The sequence below is a fragment of the Perissodus microlepis genome, chromosome 13 (assembly GCF_051167445.1).
Source record: "Perissodus microlepis isolate ML-2025 ecotype Zambia chromosome 13, ASM5116744v1, whole genome shotgun sequence".
Classification (NCBI taxonomy): Eukaryota; Metazoa; Chordata; class Actinopteri; order Cichliformes; family Cichlidae; genus Perissodus; species Perissodus microlepis.
In genome coordinates, this window is record NC_140473.1 from 4,253,525 (window position 1) to 4,270,822 (window position 17,298).

At 42.9% G+C, this 17,298-nt stretch overlaps 1 protein-coding gene across 15 annotated transcripts in view; it reads right to left on the reverse strand.

Annotated features, from left to right (window-relative positions):
* Window positions 1-7,484: 7,484 nt before the first annotated feature.
* The window catches only part of rims1a (regulating synaptic membrane exocytosis 1a), a 112,030-nt gene continuing 102,216 nt past the window's right edge, over window positions 7,485-17,298 (reverse strand). For 14 of the 15 annotated variants that reach the window (XM_084948442.1, XM_084948444.1, XM_084948439.1 and 11 more), the window contains 8 exons: window positions 15,729-15,889; window positions 15,421-15,635; window positions 14,548-14,580; window positions 13,410-13,575; window positions 11,799-11,911; window positions 11,598-11,699; window positions 11,319-11,458; window positions 7,485-9,884 (listed from right to left, as the gene is read on the reverse strand). In XM_084948442.1, the coding sequence (XP_084804568.1) occupies window positions 9,666-9,884; window positions 11,319-11,458; window positions 11,598-11,699; window positions 11,799-11,911; window positions 13,410-13,575; window positions 14,548-14,580; window positions 15,421-15,635; window positions 15,729-15,889 (1,149 nt within the window). In that variant the 3' untranslated portion in view covers window positions 7,485-9,665. The remainder of the gene's footprint in view (window positions 9,885-11,318; window positions 11,459-11,597; window positions 11,700-11,798; window positions 11,912-13,409; window positions 13,576-14,547; window positions 14,581-15,420; window positions 15,636-15,728; window positions 15,890-17,298) is intronic. The other variant, XM_084948445.1, reaches the window with a different exon arrangement.

Consider the following 17,298-nt stretch of genomic DNA (forward strand, 5'->3'; position numbering starts at 1 on the left):
TCTTGGCTTCAGGTTTGCGCGCACAGTGGGGCACGAATGTGACGTTAAAACGTGGTTGTAAACAGGCCCGGACCATCAGCGTCCTCTATCACCCGCACTTATATAAGGTTTTGTTTTTGTGTTGTTCATTACCCCCGCGCGCAGATCCGAGAACGCCAACCTTGACCTCTGTCTACACCCATCTCCATCTGTCGGCAACAAAGAATATCTCTTCCTCTTCCTCCTCCTCCCGTACATACACTCTAAGTCACGGTGGGACATTGATCAAAGCCCGCAGCGGTGCTCGGACTCGGGGAGTGAGCCAGGGGGGGATATGTAAATGGCCGGCGCGTCGCCTGATTCCGTCATAAATCAGTCAGGCTGCATGTTTAATGCTGCAGCAAGAGTGTGTGTGTGTGTGTGTGTGTGTGTGTGTGTGTGTGTGTGTAGCTCACTGAGGTCCATATTTAATCTTTTATTACATCTCTGTGTTTAAAGTAAGTGTATGTGTGTGGGGGGGTGTCAGGTGCGCGCGCGCAGATAAAGAGCAGACAGCAGGATGTTAGCTGCTCCGTATGTAGGCCACACGCCGCCTTTTTTAACTTCACAGTTTCGCGCTCAGCACTTTTATTCTCCGGGCACACCTCAGTACGCACACTCTCACACACACCGGGTGACCGGACACTGGAGCACTTTGACGGGGGGGGGAGGGGGTACAGGGCGTCAGATCGGCGGTGGTCACATGCGCGCCTTCCTCTGCACGCACGACAGCTCCGGGGAAATTGAGGTACTGGGGGCGCATTTCAATATATGGAAATGACCGGGGGTGGGGTGGGGTGCGTGAGTGTGAATGTGGGGGGAGACTCCGGAGATAAATCAGCTCCAAACACACCCCCTCCGTCCTTTTCCACGCTCCTTTTTATCCGTTTCTCTCCTCCTCTCTCCTGCTTTGATGCTTTTTTAAAACAATCTTAATTATCCAGAATCCTGTGCGTAAGAACGTGCGATGTAAACCTATGTTACCGGCCTCACACACACTTACAAGGTTCCACCCGACACGTTCCACACGCGGATGCGGCCTAAAACGCTCCCGCTTGTGTAAATGAAAGGATCCGATCTTCATCCTGCCAGTAACACGAGCACACACACCCGAACAATTCGCGCTCGGCTGTTTCCTGAATTTACACACAAGTGCGGAATTATTTAGAGAAGTCAAACCTTTCCATTAATTTCCATTAATTGTTAACTCGGTTAGTACCTGCAAACCTGCTTCTCTTATTCGTTCTGTTCGTTCCTGACCCGACACACCAAACACAACAACAAACCATAAGAAAAAAACACAGATAAAAAGCTCCAGATCCCTGTAATTCTTTTTTTCTTCCTGTCCTTCTTTCTTTCTTTGCGGAGGAATTTCAGGCTCTGGTCCCAGCACATCCCCACGTATAGAGAGCACACACACACACACACCTTATTTTTTTTTTTTTATCCCACAAAGCTTTACAATAACGCGAGCGGGTTGGATTTTTTTCTTTCCACAGCGCGCCCATTATCACATCTGGAGATGTGCGCGCACGCCGTTGAGTCGGTGCGGTGGTATTAGATGAAATCGGGCGGGATTACACGGCTATAGAGCAAATTATCAGACCACCTCCCCCCCCCCCCCCCACACACACACACACACACACACACACACACACACACACCATACGCACACGCTTTCGTCTTCCCAATCTCCTTTTCTTGTGTGTGATGAGACGGTGAAGGTTCTCAGTCAAATTAAGCAGAGATGAGAGATTTTAAACTTCCGGTCAATGTTTAGGAGTCTGTTATTAATGTGTGGCTCACACCGGAAGCAGACATTTAGTGTGAGTTTTGCCGACCGATAAGGTCAACTGGGAACGCCTCAAAGGACCACAAACCATCCATCCACCTCCATTCACCCATCCTTAGCAAACACAGGGGCGTTGATGGTGGCTAAGCCTAAATTGTTGTTAATTTTTTCCCTAAATTGGTTCCTATGGGGATGAACGACAGGAGGGGAACTGGGCACTCGGGACAGCCGAGTATTCGCCTGTCTCCGGGCCTGCAGATGCAGGGAGGGATGCCAGTAATGTCAGACTAGCACCATTTTAAGACTCGACTGCAGAAAGCTGACAAATAATCCAAAGTCATTTGGAAAGTAATTTAGGACCAAGTATTATTGGAAACAGCTCACTGACTGACTCACACTGGAGGAAACATGCAAAACAAAACTCCAACAAACTTCAAAGCTGCTTTAAATGAAGAGCTGTATGGGTGCATGGTGTGTGTTTGGATGGTGTATGAGTGGACGGTGCATGGTGCTGATTAGGGTTCAAACAGCGACTAGCTTCGTCAGTCTCTGACACTCACCTTTTCCTGATCAGAATGAGCCCGGCAGCGCATGCGCTTGAAGTGAACGAAGCCTGCCTGATGTGTTTTATGTCGGGGTGAATAAAACCACAAACTCCATGATCGCTGTGACATAACAGCATAAAGACCGCCATTTAAATCAACAAGCTTCCAGTTGCGGTCGCTCGCCTTCTTTATCGTGTCCAAACACGGACTCGAGCGCCCCCTTGTGTCCAATTGCGATCAGTATGAGAGCGAGTGAGAATATAAAAGGGACCCCCGCTTTACAAAGCGCAGAGGGCCCGGAGACTCAGGATAGAAATATAATGGAGATTTATTTCAAATGAAAATAAATAAATACAAATAGTATTTGCTTTATTTGTTTTTGTTTTTTCTCATATTAATAGTAGGAAAATACGTTTTGGACAAATAATTAGGTGATTTTACTTTCTGATAAAAACTGTTTTATTCATGTTTTTTGGGTTTTTTTTTAACGTAATATAAATATAAATTCACTGATGCCTCAAATCAATGAAATCATTCAAAGATTAGAAACTTAAGAAGGGAAGCAGCAGCGTGAGAGCTGCTGTTCAAGCAAGAACAAAGAATCTCAAATGTCGTTTTTGTTTTGTTTGTTTTTCAGGAATTTTTTTAAAGAAAAAAATTAATAAAAAATAAAACCTCAGAGCTCAGAAATCCGGAAACAAAACCACAAACAAGCTCACCTTTCTGCTATCTGCTCATCTTCACTGAAAACACAGCTTAACGGTTAAATGAGCCGTTTATGATCATATTATTCTTATTAGATTTTTTAAAGCGCCTAATTTTAATTGTTTTGAAGGTTTTATAAATGAATATTTCAAGTAAAGGTATCTGTGCAGTGAGCTGTCAAACTGTGCTCTGAAAAATCTGTAAAAATATTTTATTATTATAATAAAATATTTTCACATCTTTTATATACATTTTAAGTCTTGTATATTATTATTATTATTATTATTATTACTAAGAAATCGTGATCAGAGGCTAAATGATAGCATACGCCATAAATCGGGCCGCTCATCGGAGAGCTTGCAATGATAAATCCTGCTTTTTTCCTCTTTATTTTTTTTTTAAAAATGAATATCAATATTTTGCAAAAGCCGCACAGAAAGAAGGGGTATGAGGCAGAGGAGGCCAGAGCTGTACCCACAGCGGCGGTGCGGCCCGGCTGAAGGAGCGGGGAGCAGTGCGTAAGGACTGATCTCACGGCACCGACTTTCTAATGAGCTCTGAAGCGCTGACACACAGCCCTCCACGAGGGGTGGGTGGGTTTCAAACCATTACCACCGAGGGGAGCAGTGTGTGTGTGTGTGTGTGTGTGTGTGTGAGAGAGAGAGAGAGAGAGAGGCTGGGGCTGGGGCTGGTGGAGTGAGGCTGCATGACAAATCTAATGTGACATGACACCCTTCTGTTTCAGTGTGCCTGTTAACCAGCGGCCGTCACACTTCCCCAATCAGCTGACTGCGAACACACAAAAAAAAGAAAATAACTTGTGTGTTCGCAGACTGCGTCTCAGAGAACGACGCGCCACGGCTGACAACATATCATTATCAAAAGTGCTCAATTATACGTTATATTGTAACATTCCACAGGCCCTCCTCCTCCTCACAGCGGAACTGCGTCCAACAGAAGAGGAGGTGACCACACTCACTCAGGTTAGAGCAGCAGCTGGAAGCAGCCCAGTGTCCTGGTTATTACGGCGTGTGGCTCGTGCCTATTAAGGCCGAGCACTTTCCAAAATAAAGTCACGACGTGTTCAATAAAAGCATAGAGAAACCACAATAATATTATTAATAATAAAGAAAAAACAGGGGGGGCACTATTGGATCAGACCGACCAAATTTTAATATGTTAAATTTAAACGTGGCTGCTGATTAGCGGTGTCATTTAAAAGATTGCCGGACAGGTGATCTGACTGGGACTTGTGATAAAGACATAAAATTTCACTCCTTATCTTTGGCTTCTTGTCTACATTGTTATTTGTGCAGTAATAAAGTATTTATTTTATTACTGAGAGCCACAAACTTTTTTGTTTTTATTTGTGGAACCAGGAGCCCACCTCGACACTGTGCAGGTGTTACAGATGTTCTGTAGTCGGTCTACAGTTCAGTACAAAAGCGCAGCGGGAATGGAAGAATTTTAGTTTTTTGTCTCACTGCAGTGCAAACTGTAGACTTGTGTTTTAGGAAGCTAAATGGACTTTTCTCATTTGCAATATGTATATGAGACCAGTTTGTGCCATAACACCACAGATGCAACACTCGGTCATTTTAACAGAATAAAATGTAATGAAATCTTGTTTCTCTTGCCGTTTTTATTATTGCCTCTTTTTGTTTGTTTATTGCACTGAGTTTGACACATGCTAAGCATATATGTCATATAACAGCACAACAGGGATTGAAACTCAGTAAGTCTGTATTCCTCCGATCAAAGGCTCAGAACAGTGGCGCAAAAATAAAACTCACAAGCAAAAATGTTTTGCTTTTTAATGCTTTTTGGCTCCACCTGCCCCCCAGAGGTGAATCATCACTGCAAATGGGTACAAATTTGTTTGGAGCCATCACTTTCATCATTTCTGTCCTGATGGGAGTGCTCTCATCCAGGATGAAAATCTGTCTTCTGATGAATGGTATTCCGTCCCTCCGGTGGACTTCCACAAACTTGGAGAGTCCGTTTTCACATTGTAGCTGTTCCACTTACACGTTTTGGTGATCAAAAAAAACAAAAAAAACAAAACAAAACCAAAAAACCTTAATGAGAGCTTGAGGCGTTTTTTCCTTTAATTTGTCACTTGTTCGTGTGAGTATGTCACTATATGAGGCATTTAGTATTTTGAATGCATTTTATGGGAGCTTTGGGATCGGGATTCACAAAGTAGCATTTTTATGTAAAAGAACAGAAAAAAGTACTTTGGAAAAGAAACTATCAAAATGTACAGTATATGTATACAAGCTGAACGCATACTGTGTGTACTTTACAGGCATGGCATCATTTTCAAACTGTTTTCATTTATATTCGTCTCTGAAATATTTGTCAGCACAACAGTGCATCACCTGTCTTAGTGTAAACCACGCCTGACAGAGGGAAAATGATGAGATCCAATGTTTCTGCCAGATTTGCGAATTGATTCGTTTCAAGTCACCACTAGATGGCACTAAAGAGCTACGAATGTTGCACCTAGGGCTCAAGCGCTTCTTTCATTAACGTACACCGGACTGTATGTGTGTCAAGTAGTTTAGTAACTTTATGAGTTTAATTGTGAGATTAAAAAAAAAAAAGCCAGACTATTTGTTTTGTAGCCAGTGAAAACAAAACCCATGAGAAATAAAAATGAAATCATGACACAGGCTGAGTGTAAAGACGGTATTTGCTCAGGAGGCTGGATGTATTGTTTGCTATCAATCAATCATAAATGCGTCAGAGAACTTTCCATCCTCTGTCTGCTCTCGTACATGCACCTCCTTCGTATCAGCTCACAGTTTAGTGTGTAACAAGGTTTTTATACTTAACTAACACTAAACTAAAAACTAGAACTAGAAGTCAAAATACATTTTTGTTAAATAAACCAGACTTTTGGCACTGTTGCTGTTCACACCGGGTTCTTTCTGTGTGGATCGTGCATGTTCTCCTTGTGTTTCCGTGGGTTCTCTCCAGGTACTCCAGCTTCCTACCACAGTCCAAAGACATGCACCTAGTGGGGTTAGGTTAACTGGTGATTCTAAATTGCGCAAAGGTGCCAATAGTTATCTGTCTCTATGTGGTAGCCCTGCGACAGACTGGCAACCTCTCCAGGGTGTACCCCACCTCTCACGCTATTGTAGCTGCGATAGGCTCCAGTTATGGCCAGTCATCCATGTCCTGAAGGAGCCCCAGACCACCAGACTACCACAACCATGTTTGATGTTATGTTCACGAAATGCTGTGTTAGTTTAACACCGCATGTAATAGGATTCAAACCTTCAAAAAAGTTTGGCTTTTTTTTACTGTCAGTCATCAGAATATTTTCCTAAATGTCTTGGGGATTATCGAAATGTTTTTTTGTAAAATGTGACGAGCCATGAACTCTCCCATTTTTGCGCTGACACTGACCATAGCTGAGAAAAGTGAGGCCTGAAGTTCTTTGGATGTTGTTCTGGGTTCCTTTGTGACCTCCTTGGTTGGCCACTCCAGCGAAGATTCACCGCTCCTCCAGGTTTTCTCCATTTGTGGGTAATGGCTCACACTGTTTCACTAGTCTCAAAACCTTAGAAATGCCTTTGACACACCTTCCAGACTGAGAGCTGTCAATGACTTTGTGTCCTAGCTTTTTCTTTAGATTGTGACATGGTGCATTGCTTTTGAGATCTTCTAGACGGCTTCACTTTATCAGGCAGCTTTCTTTCTGGCGTGTGGCTAGTGAAAGTGAACTCAGCTTTCAAAAAAATGTGGTTAATGACAATTAATTCATCATTTAACAATGGGGGTGGCAATTAGGGCCAGGCCGCTGTTCTTTGCATCACTTCCACTTTGTCCCACTGTCAACTTAATGCTGACATCATTGGTCAGGTCCAGCCATCTTCTTGCCTGCCTTAGATGCCAATCAACCCGCACTCTGCATACTTTCTATCTCAGTGCTCCTCTGTCATTTTCTGCAACTCACCTCCTTCTCAGTTTTTGCCTTGCCCTGGTCACTCAGACCTCCATCCAACCCTCCGTCTTCATCTTCATCACCACCAATAACTGGACTCCAGGGGGTCCTGTCCTGATTCCAATTACCATTGGCATTGCATTCTGCAGTGATGGGTCATCAGAGACTAATCGCCCAAAAGCTTAATTCATTTCTGCAACTCGAACAATTATGCTCAATAATTCCAAATGACCTCTCCTTATTGAAGCATATTTATAGCCTCTTGGGGCTGGATCTAAAAGTGAAACAGTTAAGACACAAGTGTACCATCATGTTGCTCATTACCACCATTCACCAAGTTTGTGCTTCTGAAATTGTGAAGAAACGTATATATATATAAAAAAAAAAATCACATTCAGCATATGACATGTGCCTTTAGTCATCAGGTACACAATAACCTGGGAGCACTGGGTTCAAAAAGGCCACGCTCTTCTTCCACACAGTCTTTTATTTGTAAATAATAAAAATGAACTCTTGAATATAAAACATACACATCAGTAGAGCCACATCTGTTATACAAACAAGAACTGTTGCAGTGAATACTTCATCTTTCGTCTAGTATCGTGGTTTGGGAGTGGGGAGCCATGGGCTGTAAACAATCAGTATTCCTGGAGTAATACTGACAAAGGAAAGGGGCAGTCGGCCGTACCGCCAAGTGCTTCAACAAAAAAACATCTGCAAAATATGTCTGCAAAACCAGGTTTCTTGTTGGCTTTAGAAGTCCAGTCCAAACCAATAGTAATAAACGGGGGGAAAAAAACATGGTTTTCAGGAAGAGAAAGTAAACTTTGCTCCAATTGGTTCTGCTTGTTTTTCTGCAACTGGGACAAAATCAAAATAAAGGCCTATTGGCGCCCACTTGTGTCTCGTAGCCACTCAGCAGCTCAAGCACTGGACGCGTATTCCCCTCAACAAGACCAGGAATGTTTGTGTGTCAGCGATGCGTTTGTTCGTTCATAACTTAAGTTCAAGCCTAATTTGTATGTACAAAGTGTGCATGTCTGCGTGTATTGGTGACGGGTGTACAGTCAGATACACTCTTTTTTTATATTCATATATCTATATCTTTATAATTTATATCAAACTCATAATGATACTTCATATACATTTAGCTGTTATACACACATTCTCTATCTCTGTCTCTAGCCCCGACCGTCATAAACTACAGTTTAGACACCTACATCCTCGGATACGCCAGGGGTTCGAGTATGCTCAGTACTACAGAACAGCACTGTTGTTCAAAGGGTTCAAAGAAAAAAATAATTCAGACAATTTCTTTTTTTTCTTTTGGAGACTTCCTAATACGGATATTTAGACCCAGAGTGGTAGGCGAGGCCTGGGTGGGATTGTCACCCTCCCCCCCCATTAGATCCGCTCTTGTTAGGGGGCGGGGATGGCTTGGCTTTTCTCGGTTTGTATTCATATTCAGTACGAGCAAACTGTACAAGAACATGCAACATACAAGCTGGCCTAAAAGTATGTGGAACTAACACACATAGTCTAGTCTTTTTTTCTGTTTTTGTTTTTTTGAGAATTGTTCCTTAATTTGTCTCGTCTTTCGATTTTACAAAAAAGTAGAGAAACGAACCGAAAAAACGAAACGGAACAAAAGAAACGTGCATGCAGCTTGGGGGCCGGGGAGGGGGCGTCCCCGAGTCATGCTGCTCCCTCCCACAGGGGGAGTTCGAGGGGTTTGGGGAGGGGGGGAGACGGGCGGTGGCGGTCGGGCGGAGGTTATTCAAAGAAATGTGGCCTGGCCTTTGTCATTGGCCTTTGGCATGCCATCGCTCAAAAACCAAACATAGACATACACAGAGGGAGTCTGCACCATGTGGCACCATTCTGGACAGTAGGCAAAAACAAAGGCAGGAAAAAACAAAAGATCCAAAATCAAAAGTGAAATAAAAAATCCGCAATTTGGTCTATGTTTTCTTTCCACACGGAAAAGGTTTGGCCTCGATTCGAATGAACGAGTCCAGCTTTTCTTGTCAAGGCTAAGAATGTGCGAGTGCATGTGCAGGCTCCCTTTCCATCACAGTTAAACGGGACCAAACCTCTGTCCCCTTGAGCTCATCACTATCGCCACGGTAAAACCTGAAGAGACAACAGCCAAACCTGTGAAGCCGCAACTATTTGCTACTTCCACACTTTTCCCTGTGGCCTGGCTGTAAGCTCTACTCTGATTGGCTGGAGGGTTACTAGGCGGAGAACCCCACTTTGTTTGGGTGCTCTGATAGTGGCTGCACAAGGAAATACGGAAAAAAGAAAACAATGTTGGACAGAAGCCTCCACTGCTGCAGGTCAGAGGAGAAAACAAAGAAAGCAAAACTTTGAACACAAAAAGGTGTAAGGAGGAGGGAGAGGGAAGGTGTGAGACGTGATTGTCAGACTCCAGCTAAGCTTTGATTGGCTAGTTCTATCTCTCCCTCTCTTTCTCACTCGCATTCCCTGTCTCTCCGTCTGGCTTTTCATCATTTGAAAGAGGGCTTCTCGTTGACATCCTCGGGGCGTGTTGTAACCCCTCTGCTCAGTAGTGGTCCAGTAGCTGTGGTCCATTATTCTATTTTGTCACTTAAGGGGTGTTGAGGGGTAGGCGGTCACCGTCCGGTCACTAGGACCGAACGCCCGGCGGCGGTCCTGAGCTGTCCAGTGACGTCTGAGACGCCAGCCGTGTGAGCGGAGCTAATGTAGGGTCCACCAGGGAGGATGGTGGAAAAAGTTTGTACCAGCCGATCACCGTACTAGAGAGGTCCAGCTCCTCCAACAGTATCTGTGCTACACCCATGAAACATTTGTGGTCCAATCGTCCATAGTCACCCCACACTATCACCTGGAGGAAAGAACGGCAGATGAATTGATTTAGGATTAACTGAAAAGACAAAGGTACAATCACCACAACACATAACCTTAGAGATTTCCAGGTTCAAAGCGCAAAGGAAAACAAAATGCTCATAATAAAAGATTTTAAAATGCTTTATGCATCACTTCAAATGACTTACTTACCATTTCATTTTACTTACAGTTAATTATTTCTTTGTTTCCTGTAAAAACCTGATTGCAACTAAGTATTTGTAAGCAAATCAAATCACATTCTAATTTCTAATAAAATACACTGAAATTCCTTTAATTACAGGGGACTTATACCCTTAGTTGTGGCCCGTATCATAGTGTTAACGTGTTCAGTTCTAATCCTACTAATTAAGTCAAAACAATAAAATAAACAGTAAAAACAATGCACTTTCTCAACACACTCGTTTTTGGGGTTAAACAAAACCTTGTAATTCCAGAAAAAAAGGTTGTTCACTGTGCTCACTGCGCCATTCAATGATGCAAACGTTTTTCCCGTGCCTGTACCCTAATCTGTGCCTTGATACAATCTCAGTGTCTCTGAGGCCTACAGACAATCTCTTGGACTTCATGGCTTGGTTTGTACTCACATGCACTGTCAACTGAAGCTGAATTTACCACCACAATTTACCACATTTCCAATTTACCACGTCCCAAGCCTTCCCACGTGAAAGGTAACCTTCCGCGTCCCTATGATACGCGCCGGATTGTGAATGGACTCCAATGGAATGACGCTCCCAGCGGTAACAAACGTTCCAGCCATGTATTCCAGCCCTAACCCTAACCTTAATCCAAACCTTAACCACAACCTTAATCGTATGAGACAGTGTTTTCCAAAGCGATTCATGACAAAATAAAATAAATGTACAAGTGTAGATTCATTGCAAACGGTTCTCATGTTTCCGAACGCATAACATACAGACAATTTGTCACATATCGTCGGTATGTTACGCTTTGGGATGAGAACGTGTTGCAGATGGACTGCAATCAATCAAACTGCTGACAGGTGATCACTGGAAACAGGAAAGCGTCTCGGAAAAGCTTGTGAATGTACATGTTATATTTAGTTTTTTGTTTTCAGTAAAGCTGGAATAAACCTGTAATTATGGACATGAATCTGAGGTGAAAAATGAATTTAATCCATTTTAGAATAATGTTATATATGTGACGTGTACAATAACATAAATGTGGAACACGTTAAGCACTGTGAATACTCTCTGGATACACTGTAAAGGCTATGGACTATTGGAAAGTACCATAAGTCTATTGTTCCAAGATATACAGTCTATGGCAGTTTCACTGTAATGTCCCCAATAACACTCTGACCTTTCACTATTAATACATTTTTAACTAGAGCTTCTTCTTTCAACGAGTTTTCCCATAAAAAAAGTGATTCATGAAAAAATGTGATCATTACCTGAAGCACCTTGCCCTGGGGACTCTCATCGAAGAGCAGGTGCTGCTGGTAGAGCGGCTCCAGGGTCTTTCGTGCAATCTTAGTTTTCTTTTTGGCTTTACATGTTCCATTATCCAGCAGGTACACTTTTACATAGGGAGCTGAGAGAGTGGTCAGGAGAGGGTAAAAATAAGTTTTATGGGAAAAAACGGGGACAGTATGGAGGTTGCTTTAGGTTGCATCCACCTTAATTTAACTGTAAGTGCTACAAGGAATTAGTTTTGTATGAACATGTGTTACCTGGGAGGGATTTAGAGCCTGGTTTGGGGGTAAGGCCTCGTGCCCTGATCACCTCCACCTCCAGCTGGCCTTTCTTGTCCATCAAACCAATCTGAACATCACCTGTGGAGGTTTTTAAAAACAGACCATTTCAGAGAATAATGTGCAACACACAAAATCTGTCGTTCTCAATTGAGCAGAGCTGATGAAGCTGTGACTCACCCATAGCTGGTGTCGCCAGCGTTTGTCTGCCCACTAGCTGACCGGGGCCTAATCCATCCAAGAAGTCGCTGAACTGACTGTCAGCACCCAAACGCATCCCTGAGAAGATCAAACTGACATACACAAACACAAATGAAACCTGTCCTCAGTTTTTGACTCCATCTAGTTTTTAGAGAATCAGTAAAAACCTTTTCCAAAAATTCTTAACAGCATTTGATGTTTGTTGTTTAGAAAGATAACTTTCTGTGTTCCCTGCAGCCAACAAAACAAAACAAAAATGATCTATTCTGATTGCTAAGAGTGCTAAAAGTAAGTAATAGTCGCAGAGTAGTCACTGATGACAACTCAGACCTAAGAGGGTTAACAATCAATTTAATCATTATTCAGAGAACTACCGTAATTGTCGGGCTATAAGCCGCTACTTTTTGCACAAGCTTTGAACCCTGCGGTTTTTAGTCAGGTGCGGCTTTTCTATGGATTGTCCATGATTTTTGTCATATCGTAAGACGATTTGTTTTGTTTGTTCTGCTGTTGTACGGCACTACGTTGCCTGGCGGAAGGGCATGTGATCAGACACACAGTATCGGGGTTCAAGAGTGGTATGTTGGTCACATGTCCATCCGCCAGGAAACATAGTGCCGTACAAGTAGCGCGAAAAACAAACTTCAAAGTAGCGCTACGCGTTCAGCGGGAGGCGTGGATGACAAGCGGCGATAAACTTGCGAAAAGCAAGTTATGCTCAACTCCACCGGTGGAATCTGACAGCGTGGAAAAGTGTGAAAACATCCACGATCACCAGCGGATTTCGAAGGGCTGGACTGCTGCATGATGGAGAGGAGGACACGGCCACGGCCCTTCTGAAGGTGTTCAACGCTGACACTGACAACGAGGATTTGTTTGGTTTTGAAAGTGACAACGAAGGAGAGAAGCGGAGAGTGGATGACGTAGCCACCCTGAGCCTGTTCGTATCCGACACTGGAGAAGAGGACTTTGGTGGTTTTAGTGCGCAGGAAGAAGAGAAAGATGGTGGTGAATGACTGACTTTTCTTCTTGTTAAAGCCGTGTCGCTGCACCTGAGCCTAAAAGGTAGGCTGAATCTATTTTTCTGGTGTGCTGTAGGTTATTGTTATGTACTACATTTGTTACTCATTTATGAAGCACAGTACATGTTTTGTACTTGTAATTACTGGTACTTGTACATATACCTAAAAAGTTATGCAAATATGTACCCATAACTTGTTTTTCAAAATATTAATAAAAGGGGTGTGTCTCCAAACAGCCGTCTCTTTCCTGACAATTCCCTTTGTGCATATTCTCTTACATATGATAAGTCAACATTGAAACACCTGCGGCTTTTAGTCAGGTGCGGCTAATGTATGTACAAAACAGGATTTTCCCCTGATTTTAGCTTGTGCGGCTAATATTCAGGTGCGCTTTGTAGTCCAGGAAATACGGTAGTATGTTTGTTGGAGTTGGAGTTAAAATGAAAAAAAGACCCCAAATATTGAGCTCTTAGAGGTTTGATAGGAAACAAAAATACATCAGAGGAACACTGACAGTGCCCTCTGTGTGTTGTCCTGTGTTTTGGCAATATTTTCATCATGTACGTACTTCCCCTCAGAGCTGTAGCTGTTCATGCTGCCGTCAGTCGACTCTCTGCTCGCCTGTCGGTTCATGGCTGACCCTCCTCGTGGATACTCCACCGCCATGCCCGTCTCCACACTCCTCTGGATGCTGCTGCTGCCGGCCTTACCCACCTTCTTACCTGCTGACGCTTCTGTTGCAAACACAGGAAAACGGGCTTTAGCCACTGGTCTTTGCATGTGTCATTCAACCCTAGGTCCTAATCAGTTATCAGGCATCTCTGATGGATTTCTCTTTTTTTGTTGCAAAGATTCAACATGATAACTACAGCCTGAGATGTATCTCTTCAGGCCTTCCCATGCAAAATAACATCCCACAGTGACATCACCAGCATTTCAGTAATACACTATTGTACGACAGACAAATCTATGCAAATCTTTAGACACTTTTATTTGGGAATTGTAAAAAAAATTTAATGGTACTTAGGTGATGAGGTCACTGCAGGAAAATCTGACTAAAAATCAAAAGTCAGTCCACTCACACCTCAAACGTTTAGCAGGGATGGAAAGGCAAAACTCAGAGGGTTGAGGAAATAATACAGTGTGTGCATCAAAAAGGAAGAGTTCAGTCATTTTCAAAAGCCTGCTGTTTGTTCATTTGTTTTTATCATAAACACAAAGTTCTTTCAGACCCACGTTAATTTTAAATCTAAAATTCAAAGACAAATATTGTATTCTCAGCTCATGAGAACACTCTGAATTCACTGAGTCAGGCTTCTTCCACGACCGAACCAGCCTTTAAGCATAATGGTTAAACAAGAGGGTGGAGTAAGGAAGCGTGCCGGAAACAGTTCAGGAACGGTGTACGGAGTGCTGGGAACATTCATCATTCCTAACTGAACCACTTCTTATGCTTTCTGTGCCTGACTTTGCCCTATTCTGCCTGCGTCTGTGAAAGTGGGACGTGAATGTGATGTTACATCGAACTGCTGCTATACAAAGTACTTAAGGACTAATGCTCCTCCTAGTGTACAATGTGGGGTCACGCTCTGTTAATGATCCTGTATTTACTATTTTGCGTGGGGCAATGACTAATCAATTATTACACAGTTAACCTTCCTCCTTGTTGTATCCTACAGTCTCTGACTTCCTGCCTTTTGCTTTACCTTTCTGTCTGTCCGCCGCCTTACCCGCCGCCTCTGAAATAACACACATAACAACAACAAAGCCAGTAAACAACAGCAACATCAGCACACTGGTTACACTGGTAAACTTGTACATTTTTTAAAACTTATTCTTCAGGATTTAGTGACCACACTGTATTTATGTATGTATGTATGTGTCCTTTATAAAATCAAAGTACCACTTATGAAATCCAGCTTGCTTTGTGTAGATAAAGAAGCATCGGATTAAGTAATCAAGTTCAGTTTAAAATGTTATAAATGTTATAAATGTGTCCCTAAAGTCCTTGAATTGTGTATTGAAGCGATATCAACTAAAAATTAAACTAGGGCTAAGCCATACTTTTATGCAACGTGCACCACAAGATGGTGCAGCAATTCATTGTAAGTCCATTATTAAGAGTCTGTTCTTATTTACAGTAGTGCCTGGGGAAAGGCAAAGCCTCTCGAGGAAAGCTGGGGCACGGCAAAAAATTAAGAAAACCAAAAAACCTTCCAGTACACCTACCAGTACACCAACCATTACACCCACCAGTACACCCACCAGTACCCCGCTGTCGTCTGGGGGTGAAATATTTAGCAAAATTCTGCAAAAGGGTAGTCGTGAAAAAATCCTATTAGTAAGTTAACTTTTCTTGATGAGTTCTTGAGTAAAATTGAATTTTTATGTGAAAACTGTTATTTAACATTTTTTCAAAGTTCATTTTTTTAATGTGGAGATGTATTTTGGTCATTTTTGAAAGTTAACAGACTCACAACACAGAAAGACAGAAAAAAAACAACATTCAAAAGTTTTTCCTTCTGGACAAATCTTTCCACGTCGTTTTTCTCGGACACTTGGTCAGTCTGTTGTCTGACCTGTCTGGCTAAGCTGCGAGGTACTTCGACTCCTTCTGGACGGCAGGATGGCGACAACACGCTGGCTCAGGCTTGAGCGCCGCTTCTTGATCCCGCTACCCAGGCTCCCGAGTGCCGTGTCTGACTGGCTGCCGTCAGCGTGCTCCATGCCGTAGATCTCACCACTGATGCTGGTGCTCTTCATCATGTGGCGACCCGATGCGCGCATGGCTCGGCTGATGGTGACATTATAAATGATAACACATGTTGTGATACCCTATTTCAAAACCTTTAAATGAGAGTGTGTGTGTGTGTGTGTGTGTGTGTACCTGAAGCGTCCCCGGGGTCTCTCTGACTGGATGGACATGTAGCTGGTGCTACTGATGCGAGAGGCACTGCTGGTTCGAGAGATGGCTGAGACGTCGCTGACATCACTGTCTGAGGACTTATGGGAAATATTTTCACTACTCCTCCTCTGGTCCTTATAGAGCTGCATGAACCACACATCATAAAACAGATATTTTAGAAAACTGCTGTGAAAATGCAGCAAGTAATTCTCAAGCCATCGCCATGGTGACTCGACACCAATCACATGCTCCAGGTTTAAAGCTGTAACAATACATGAGCAATAGATGGATTGTAATCACCTGCAATCATCTTCAGTGACTGAAGCTAAATTTAAATAATTATTTACACTTTCTTCTGGGAAAAAACCCCAAAATAAACCTGACATTTATTTTAGTTTTGACAGACTCAATCAATATGAATGAATTTAATATATAACAATAAGAAGATGGTATGTCTGGTATGTCCTTATATGGAAGCCTACTTTCAATATTCCCATGATGCATTGAGTTTCCTTTTCAGTCACCTTTCTCACGCAACGTGTTAATAGACCTCTCTGCTGAATCACACTTGTTATTAATCTCTGTCTCTCTTCCACAGCATGTCTTCTATCCTGTCTTCCTTCTCTCACCCCAACCGGTTGCGGCAGATGGCCCCGCCCCTCCCTGAGCCTGGTTCTGCAGGAGGTTTCTTCCTGTTAAAAGGGAGATTTTCCTTCCCACTATTGCCAAAGTGCTTGCTCATAGGGGGTCATATGATTGTTGGGGTCTCTGTATGGATTATTGTAGGGTCTACCTTACAGTATAAAGCGCCTTGAGGCGCTTTTTATTGTAGGGTCTACCTTACAGTATAAAGCGCCTTGAGGCGACTGTTGTTGTGATTTGGCGCTGTATAAATAAAACTGAATTGAATTGAACTGAATATAAAATGCTAGCGCTCTGCTGCTGCATCCTGATTGGTCCATTTGCTGATAGCACAACACACTGATTGATAGAAAATTGCTGTTAGTTACAGAAAGGGATTTTACAACATTACATTTGGCATACAAGCTATTAAAAATCTAAAACTTGAACCAGGTGTTTTCCATATAGACTGTGCATCATGATGCATCTTTTGGTCTGAAAAGTGAGGGTGAAGAGGAAGAACTGCAATCTTTCTAATGACCAGCAGAGGGCAACTCTGAGGTTTTCATAAAGAAGTCTTCTTGTGTGGACTGCTAAAGGGAAAGAACACATTTCACTCCATTTTTCATGGCCTCAGGAAACTTCCTGACATGTTTATGGTCTCAATCATTAGTTTTAAGCTGGTTGTTTCGTAAATCATAGTACGCATTAGAGTGAAAAGGGGTGATAAAGCAGCACAAACCTACTGTGTGCTACCATATGTCTCCCTTGGTTTACCAGTCAGATGTGCTACTTGGGATCAGTGGGTGACATCACCTTAGCCATGCCCCTCTTTTAAATCTTTTTAAAGTCCATGCAAGCCTGAGTTCAGTACAGTGACAGACACTCATGCATTGCCATATAGGAGGATGACAAATTACAGGGCAACCAG